The sequence below is a fragment of the Salvia splendens genome, chromosome 8, assembly GCF_004379255.2.
Source record: "Salvia splendens isolate huo1 chromosome 8, SspV2, whole genome shotgun sequence".
Lineage (NCBI taxonomy): Eukaryota > Viridiplantae > Streptophyta > Magnoliopsida > Lamiales > Lamiaceae > Salvia > Salvia splendens.
The window spans coordinates 28,295,814-28,304,237 of record NC_056039.1 but is presented as its reverse complement, the minus strand read 5'-3'; the positions used below and the strand labels follow the sequence as shown (position 1 = coordinate 28,304,237).

Sequence of the window (8,424 nt, the reverse complement as noted above, 5' to 3'; positions counted from 1 at the left end):
ATTTACATGGGAATCTTGGTATTATATTATAAAGATATAATTAGTATTTAAAATGATACTCATATATTGGTATGCAAGATGAAATAATTAAGAAAAAAGAGTGAAAATGGGGGCGGTTTCTTCGGATTTCCAGACAAGAGAAATGGAAGGAGCAATATTCGGTCCCCTTTTACCATCATATTCATATACATACATCTCCAAACATTTCCATCATTCCCACCTTTTTGTTGCTTCAATTCCTCTGCTTTGTCTTCAACATTATAGCAGAGGAATTGAAAAGCAGAGGAAACAAAACAGATTGATTTCTCTTATTCATACATAATTCGCATTCATTCCTCTTCATAATCTGCTACCACAGGTATTTATCTCCCTTCATTCACTTACTTGTCTCCATTTCCAATTGATTGTGATTTGCAGGACGAGAGAGATGGTGAATAAAGCGCAGGAATCGGCCCCCGATGTCGTCGACATGAAGGCGCCATTCCAGTACGTCAAGGATGCTGGGTCGCCCGCGTCCACGGCCATGGCCAAGAAGAAAGCCGAAGAGGTAAAGCTCGCACGCCTAAACGCAACATTATATTTCCAACACTAATTCACCAAACCAAACCAGGGATTGCTCCAAGTAGAGGCGCAACATCACCTCATGGTTAAGGAGCGGTTACACTACACCAACCAATTGCGAACCACCGAAACTGCAAAAGCGCAGGCTCTGCGCGAGCTGCAGCTGGCCGATAAGACGCTGGAGTACCTCCGAAACAAGCTTCAAACACTCACCAATTCCAAGCACTCATCCATTGCAGCTGCCGAGGCTGCCAAAGTCCGAGCCGCGGAGCTGGAGGAGGAGCGGGAGCGCAGAGCACAGAAGGGCAATTCCGTCCTCGACAAAGAGTGGGAGCTTTTCAAGTCCGCCACAGCACAAGTCGTGGCTAGCAAGGAGGAGCTCACGAACTTGAGACTTGATTACGATGCTGTCGTGGTGGAGGGACCCACGATGTTCCAGAAAGCGGAAGGAGCCCAGCACGAGCTGCAGAAGAACGAGGAGAGGCAGAGCCAGGTCATGAAGGAAGTCGAGCAACTGCGCCAGACCTTTGATCAGGTGAAGCAGGCCTCGATGGAAGCCGAAGAGGAGTACATGAAGCTCGTCGTGGAGAAGGAAGAGTTGTTGAATAGTCATAAACTAAACCAGGAGCGCATCGAGAAAGAGATCAAGAGCTTGGAAGAAGAATACGTGCCTATCGAAACTCTCCAGGCGAATCTCGATGAGACGATGGAAGCGATCAGGGTTCTGCAAGAACAGCTGCACGACATACAGTCGTCAGATCTGTGCACCATCCGGCAGATGGCCTCCAAGCTCGACAGCGCCAAAAGGGCATTGGAAGAAGCAGTAGCAGAAGAAAACACGCTTCGAGCTTCCAATGATTCGACTAAGAAGCAACTAGAGGAAGTGCAGAGCGAGCGGTCAGCAGCAGAGAAGGCGGCGTTGGAAGCCGAATTGACCACGGAGCAAATGCAGGGCGATCTAGAGAAGAGCGAGGCTGAGCTCGAGAAAGCTAAGTCGGAATGTGGTTTCATTATGCAATCTGGTGTGGCGAAGCTTGTAGAAGAGGCTGAAATGGCAAGGCATGAAGCAGAGAGCATTAAGAAGAGCGCTGAATTACTACGCGAAGAGGCCAAAGCAGCAGCTGCAGTGACCCAAGAAGCAAACGAAGAGCTCAAGACGACGCTGAAGGAAGCTGAAGAAGCCAAGGGTGTCGAGAGGCTCGCAGAGGAACAAATCTACTGCCATGGCGACGGTTCAGGATCAACTAGGAGGATCACACTGTCAGTTGAGGAGTTTGACTCAATGAATAAGAAGATCCAGGAGTGCACGAGTAAGGCCGACATAGAAGTGGCCACTGCCATTGCCGAGGCAGAGGCTATAAATGCAAGAGAGAAAGAAAACTCAGAGAAACTGGAGGCATTATTGAAAGAGAACGAGGCCTTACAGTTAGAAATCAAGGAGGCTCTCAAGGCTGCAGAAATGGCAGAGGACGCACGGAGGTTAATTGAGACCGAACTCCAGAAAAGGCGTCAAAACGAAGTCAGTACAGCTACAAAAGGGAAACGCTGATCAGTACATATGTTTTGGGGTAAATATTCAGGAATTCAATAGCAAATGGCTTACTTAGAAGAGAAAACAGAGCATACCTGGTCAGCATATCCACAAGCCACATCTTGATCGAAGATTCATGAGATCGGAGCCAAAATTTTCTAGTCATCAGATTTAAGAAAGCGCATGCTTTGAGATTTGTAACTACTTACTACCTCAAAAATCAAATTTTCCTCTTTACTCACTTAAATATAGTACTAATACAATACCTGTTACAAGCACTGTTAAAATAACCATACCATGACTTTTTCTATCCAATGCACATCTATAAATCTAATCTAAAAGCTCAATTAACCAAAACAGTTCAACGACTTACAAGCTCTCAAAATATTATTTTGGACTTATAAGATATGTGAAATAAGCTATAGCAAAACAGCCAAGGTTACAGCTAGCAGTGTGTAGTAGAATGGTTGAAGAAGCATACAAAGGGACAAGCAGAAAAGAGATCCATTTATCATTTGGTCCTACATTGTTCTGAATTCAACAACCTTGTTTCCCTACAACAAATTATACATATACTTCAATTCTGTAGCTATCCAACCTCCACCACCTTCCCCACTTCAGTTTTCACACATTTGACTCTCCATCAACTTCCAATTCTTCCTCCACCATTAACTGAACATTGAGATTAACTAGAAGAAATCGAACTCCAGATATTTGTCACTTTTCTGGTCCACAGCAGCAGTAGGAGCAGAAGCAGGAGCAGGAGTCTTTTCATTGCCCGGCAGCCGCTCGTAGTCTACTGGATTTGGAATTTCCGGTGGGGTGGCGCACCGTATCAGAGCCCAGTTCACTCCTTCGAAGAATGGGTGTTGTTTTATCTCAGTGGCGCCTCGTTTATAGGCCAATCTATGCTGAGGCTCCTTCACAAGCAAACCTCTTATCAAATCCCTGGCGGCAAAGCTGACAACGGGTGATTCTGGGAAGCGGAGAGGCTGCCCTACAACGTTGAACAATGTGGCTCTGTTACCAGACCCCTTAAACGGAGTTTTGCCAAATAAGAGCTCATATAGGAAGATCCCAAACGTCCACCAATCCACCGCACTTCCGTGACCTTCCCCTTTGATGATCTCAGGTGCCAGATACTCATGTGTCCCGACAAAAGACATTGAGCGAGCATTGCTTGGCTCGGCCATCAGCTCAGGCAATGGTCTAACTTGGTTGTCAATTTCATTTTTGTTTTTGGGTTTCTTATCCTTCTTGGATTTGCTGGAGAAGATACGAGGAGAAAAGCATGATGTCGGGACAACACACGATGGCTGAATGCAGGACGGTTCGATGCATGCAGGCTGGGCGCAGTAGCCGGAGTTTTTACGCTGTGCATCACTATCGAGAGATGAGGTCTTCACCAGAGTCGGGCTAACAGCACAACGAAGTGAAAGATCAAAGTCTGAGAGCATTATATGTCCATCGTCCCTAACTAGGACGTTTTCTGGCTTTAGATCGCGATAGACGATCCCAAGCATGTGTAGATACTCCATGGAAAGCAGCACTTCAGCAACATAAAATCTGCCCAAAGGCAAACGAGAAAATAGTTTAGGAGCCCAATAATCAAAGATAAAAGATGGACACCATTTATCTTCCTTCAAGGAAAATCACCTTATTTTACCAATCACATTAGCCATAAAAACCAAATCTTTGAAATTCATACCGTCAAACACACCTTGAATGGCATAGCATCTTCATTTGACACAAGATATAAAAAGCTGGTTTTGAAGGATTGACAGAAGCAACCAAATATGTAAGAATTACTTAACAAACACTCATTAAGGTTATATGTCAATTTTAATAATGGTGGAATAAAACAGGTCCGCACATGCATAAATAAAAAGTTAGCAGACGAGAGCATGGTGTGTGGTCATAAAATATGAAGAAAAACTCGTAAACACAGAATCTACGAGCACTGACCAGTGCGTGAACAACTAGAGACCCCAACATCGCCAAACCTGAAACCCCCTAAAATTTAACGAGGAAGAAAAAGGAGCAGATGAATGAAGAAAGGGTTATGGAGGAGAGGAGGTAATAGTAACGGTAATAAAGATAGAGATAAAGATACACACTACCGATAGTTTGCTCTGAGAAATGAGGGAGACCACAAAACTACTACAGAACAACACAATTCATGATGACTAAGGATGCATTGCAACAACAGCCTTGTGATGGACAAACTAAATCATCTAACTGAGGTTCAACCAACTGAGAGATTCCGACAGGCTAGAGATATTACTGAGACTTTGGAACTGAAGAGTATCAAAATTTTGATACTACTACTAAAGTGTGAGTGTTACAGTGCAGAATCAAGGTGGTCTGCAGATATTTAAGTGGCTGGTCTTAGCAAAAACTAACACTGCGGAAAACACACCAAGAAGTAGTTGAAGTATCTCAATATTAGTTCGAAGGCAATAATAAGCATGTAATGCATGATATGACTGCCAGGTATGCTGAAAATGTACAGCCACATTGCAGTCTAGTTTTGCTAAAAGTTCACATGGTTAGGAAATATCTTACTTTACTGCTTGTTCGGAGAAATATTTTCCTGGTTGTCTCTGTCTAAGAGTGTGCAGGTCTCCTCCGGGGCAGAATTCCATAACCAAACATGAAAATTTATCAGTTTCAAAATGGATGTACAGAGTTGGAAGGAAGGGATGGTCCAGGGACTGGAGTATCTCTCTTTCAGTCTGAGAACGGAGTAGCTTCTTCCGACCAGCTAAAGAAGCCTTGTCCATAACTTTCATTGCAAAGTAACATTTAGTTCCAGTCAACTCAGCCAGATAAACACTCCCGATATCTCCACAACCTAATTTTTTCAGCAGCCTGAAATGGCTCAATCCTATTACACCATCTCTGAATCGGAGGGCTTGGATGGCTTCCCATCGCATATCATTTGCTTTATGGGGTTTGTTGATGCCACTACTAAAGCTGCTACAGGTGCTCTCATCACTCACATCACTGGCAGTGCTTACACGGCACACACTGCTCTTTCCACTCTCAAGGTCTACTCTATTGCTTACTTTAGCACTTCCACTAGTTTTTGCAAGACTATTGGGTGCATCACTAATCTTTGCTGAAACTGAGCTGTTCTTTGCACTGCTTGGATTAAATATTTTCTTTTCTTGATCCTCAGAAGTTTCTAGCAAGACCTCATTCACATGTACCTCAACATCTCCGGTGGTTGACACTTGCTCAGATCTGGTGGACAAAATTTTGGAATCTGAGTTAGCAGGTGATACATTCAACGAATCCTCAAGATTAACTTGAGATAGTTTGGACTGAACATCTTCTCTAGGTTCCCCAGCAGTTGCCATCTCTGGTTTAATCAGCTTTGGCTTGTTAGTTTTAAGCAGCTGAGAAGGTAACGATTTAAGATCATGTGTCTTGACCGTATAATGAGCAGCAACAGCTTTTTGTTGCAATCCCAAGGGAGCCCTAGAGCCAGTCTTCGAGGCCATCACTGAAACAATAAGCTACTCCTTAAGACTGAAATACAACAAAAAAACTGCATAACGCCCCCAGCATTTTATCTCCAACTCTGTGGAAGTGTGGAACCAGAACCCTGTCAATTGAAATCACCAACGAGTAAATCTCTTGACATAACTAAAGAAGGAAGTTTGTTAAGTCGATCCAACATTGCTAGCAAGCATCACTTAAAATTCATAATAATGTGCGGTTAAACATCAAGTGTTGTGCAGGATCTGAGCAAGACAACAGATTATCATAGAAGGGATACCCAAAAATACTTTGTTCTAGCAAGTTAGCTAGGATAAATTAATATGCCCACAAACTGCAAAAGCAGAACTGGAAAAGGACTTTTAGCAAGCATCAGTTGAAGAAGAATTCCAAAAGGAATACTAGTCAATCACAGCAGATACTTTTCTCGCTTTAACAGAAGTAAAAAATTGAAGCCCATTTCCAGTAAACCTGAAAAGACGAAACCTAGAAACCAAAATACACACAGGGAATCAACGACCACGAAAAAGAAAAGCAGAGAGGGTCAGTGAATCAAGTCAGCTCCTCACAAATGCAACAGTTTCTATGCTGGCATGAAATTAATCAAATTTCAAGGAAGAAACCCATAAAAAAAACCAGATCTTGATCACAAACCTGCAATAATCAACGCCAGATATCCGAATCAAGAGAGAAACGAGAAGTGGGATGAAGAAAAATAACCTAAACTCGCAATGATCAGAAATTATTCCTCTGGGCTTAGAGCTTTGGCAGTTAAAAAATGAGCTGTCGAGGTTGTGCAGATTGTGCCAACAGTTAATGTGCTGAGAGGTGAGTGCCACACCTTTATTAGGAGAAGGGAATCATAATCATAACTGTGAGCGGAGGTTGCTACGGTCAAACTGAATAAACCAAATTACCAAATCAAGATCCACCTCATTAACCCCTAATCTATTCTTTAGTTGAATTAGTACCCTTTACTTTGACTGTCAAAATATTTTCAATTCCATTTTAATGCTTTATTTTCTCTAAATAAATATCCATTATCGGAGCTGTGACCTGTAATTCTGTTATGGATTATTACAATATTATTAGTGTCATTTCTCTCATTTATTCGATCGGCTAATTTTGTAAATATAACTTTATCATCCCTTTTTCAGTTTTTGTGATATGGGCTAAAAAGCCAACAATATATTTTTGAGATCCTATGTAGTCACTGGCAACCTACAAATCAAAACTCATTCAGTTACATTCAAAATCTAGCTACCACCCTCTGATTTTCCAAAAATGAAAAAAAAAATTAAAACAGGGGACATTTCTAATCATATTAACAACTCCTATGGTGAAGGAATTTGTCAACTTACTATTACTTATGGTTATTTTAACATATAATATTAATCTCAATATGAAAAAAATCAAATTATGCATCGGGAAATTAAAGAGGTGATTGATTTGTATGATCCATGTAATTCAACTCATCATTGACAACGAAATGATAATGATGAGCCTACTTTATCTCGGTAGCTAGCTAGACGTGGTCCGATCTCATTTTGTTCTAAATAATCATTATGCATTGCGTGTGGAACTCTTTCTCGACTCAAGCTCAGACTCCGATTAAGACTCAACACTTGTGTTTGCTCAATGGATTACTACTTTTTTATCTATAATTGGTGGATTTAATAAAATGTGGCGTATTTATCATGAATGTATGGATATGGATTGGGTAAGTACATTATTGAGCTTGTCGTAGTGGTTTTAGGCAAACGGGTCCCAATATCCAGAATGACATTGCTAACTTTGGACAAGCCAACAATTTTGAACTTCGCCGTCTGCTTTTTGTGTGGGGGCGCGCACGTACACGTGCGCATGCTTGTGAGCTTATGCATTCATCTAACTATATGTAAAGTTAAGAAATTGCAAGACAAACTGACTCAAACCGGACATTAAAAACCACAGGCATATAAAAATTCAATCTTGATCACACAATAAAACCCAAAATCAGCAATTTCGGAAGGGGGAAACGTTAGTTATATGCCATTAACTGTGCACGCGGAGGTGCTCAAACAAGCAGCAGAAACACGAGTTTATACTTGAAAAAAAGGTGTGAATTTGTGGGGAATGGAGGGGCGGGAGCTTACGCAGTGAAAAGAAGAGAGAGAATGATACGGATAGTCTAGCCAAGTGAGTGCCAACAGGATAGTTCCACAAATCTAGCTGATTGGTTAGTTTGTTCAAGCTAACTAATGGAGAAGATATGGGAGAAGAAATAGGCAATCTTGTTAAGCTTGTTATTTGATTTGTTTAGCTGCATTAATCGTCTATAAATATTGAGATTCTTAGAAGATAGAAATCACCTTGGAAGTAAGATCAGTTTAGGACGGCAGTAGCCGTAGGCCTCTGCGGAGGATTTATATTTTTATTTTCTTTTCTTTCCATTCCTGTTCTGTAATCCTTCTTCATAATTATTCGAGAGTTTCATTCCAAATTTGTTGGGTAATCTTTGGTGCATTTTATTCGAGCAGATTGTGTGAGTGAGTTTATAAGATCGAGCACCTCTCGTGCTTGATTTAAACGAGTGACAACCTTTACTCCTAACAATTGGTGCGGTGAACGATGGTGTCTCCGCATAACACAGACACTCGTTTGGATGGTTTGGAGAAGGTTGTCGGCGATCTGGAGAAGAAGACGGAGACGTTGGCCACTATGATCAATGAATTGAAAATTCAATGCCTGAAAATGGACGAAGGTGTATCGATGTTGGGGTCTCAACTCGAGAAGTTCAGGGTGGAAATGCGGGCTGCTTTCTTTTACGGGAATCCGAACAGCACTAC

At 41.9% G+C, this 8,424-nt stretch overlaps 2 protein-coding genes across 3 annotated transcripts; one reads left to right on the top strand and one right to left on the bottom strand.

Annotated features, from left to right (window-relative positions):
* Positions 1-101: 101 nt before the first annotated feature.
* On the top strand, positions 102-2,370 carry LOC121744487 (WEB family protein At5g55860-like). Its single transcript, XM_042138033.1, has 3 exons — positions 102-358; positions 418-547; positions 611-2,370. The coding sequence occupies exons 2-3, from the start codon at positions 428-430 to the stop codon at positions 2,108-2,110; spliced, it is 1,620 nt and encodes a 539-aa protein (XP_041993967.1). The 5' UTR covers positions 102-358; positions 418-427; the 3' UTR covers positions 2,111-2,370.
* Positions 2,371-2,582: 212 nt separating this feature from the next.
* LOC121744486 (serine/threonine-protein kinase D6PKL1-like) lies at positions 2,583-6,491 on the bottom strand. Of its 2 annotated transcripts, none has more exons than XM_042138031.1 (3): positions 6,251-6,491; positions 4,658-5,702; positions 2,583-3,658 (listed from the first exon to the last, which is right to left on the bottom strand). In XM_042138031.1, the coding sequence occupies exons 2-3, from the start codon at positions 5,596-5,598 to the stop codon at positions 2,782-2,784; spliced, it is 1,818 nt and encodes a 605-aa protein (XP_041993965.1). In that variant the 5' UTR covers positions 5,599-5,702; positions 6,251-6,491; the 3' UTR covers positions 2,583-2,781. The 2 variants fall into 2 exon arrangements, with proteins under 2 accessions (XP_041993965.1, XP_041993966.1); XM_042138032.1 differs by having other exon boundaries at positions 6,317-6,491.
* Between the last annotated feature and the right edge of the window lie 1,933 nt (positions 6,492-8,424).

Bases quoted from the DNA above. Each gene is read 5' to 3' on its own strand.
- LOC121744486 (XM_042138031.1), bottom strand. From the start codon at position 5,598: ATGGCCTCGAAGACTGGCTCTAGGGCTCCCTTGGGATTGCAACAAAAA. The intron at 3,659-4,657 runs GTAAGATATTTC...GCCTTTGGGCAG, and splicing joins TTCTCCGAACAAGCAGTAAA to ATTTTATGTTGCTGAAGTGC.
- LOC121744487 (XM_042138033.1), top strand. From the start codon at position 428: ATGGTGAATAAAGCGCAGGAATCGGCCCCCGATGTCGTCGACATGAAG. The intron at 548-610 runs GTAAAGCTCGCA...AAACCAAACCAG, and splicing joins CCAAGAAGAAAGCCGAAGAG to GGATTGCTCCAAGTAGAGGC.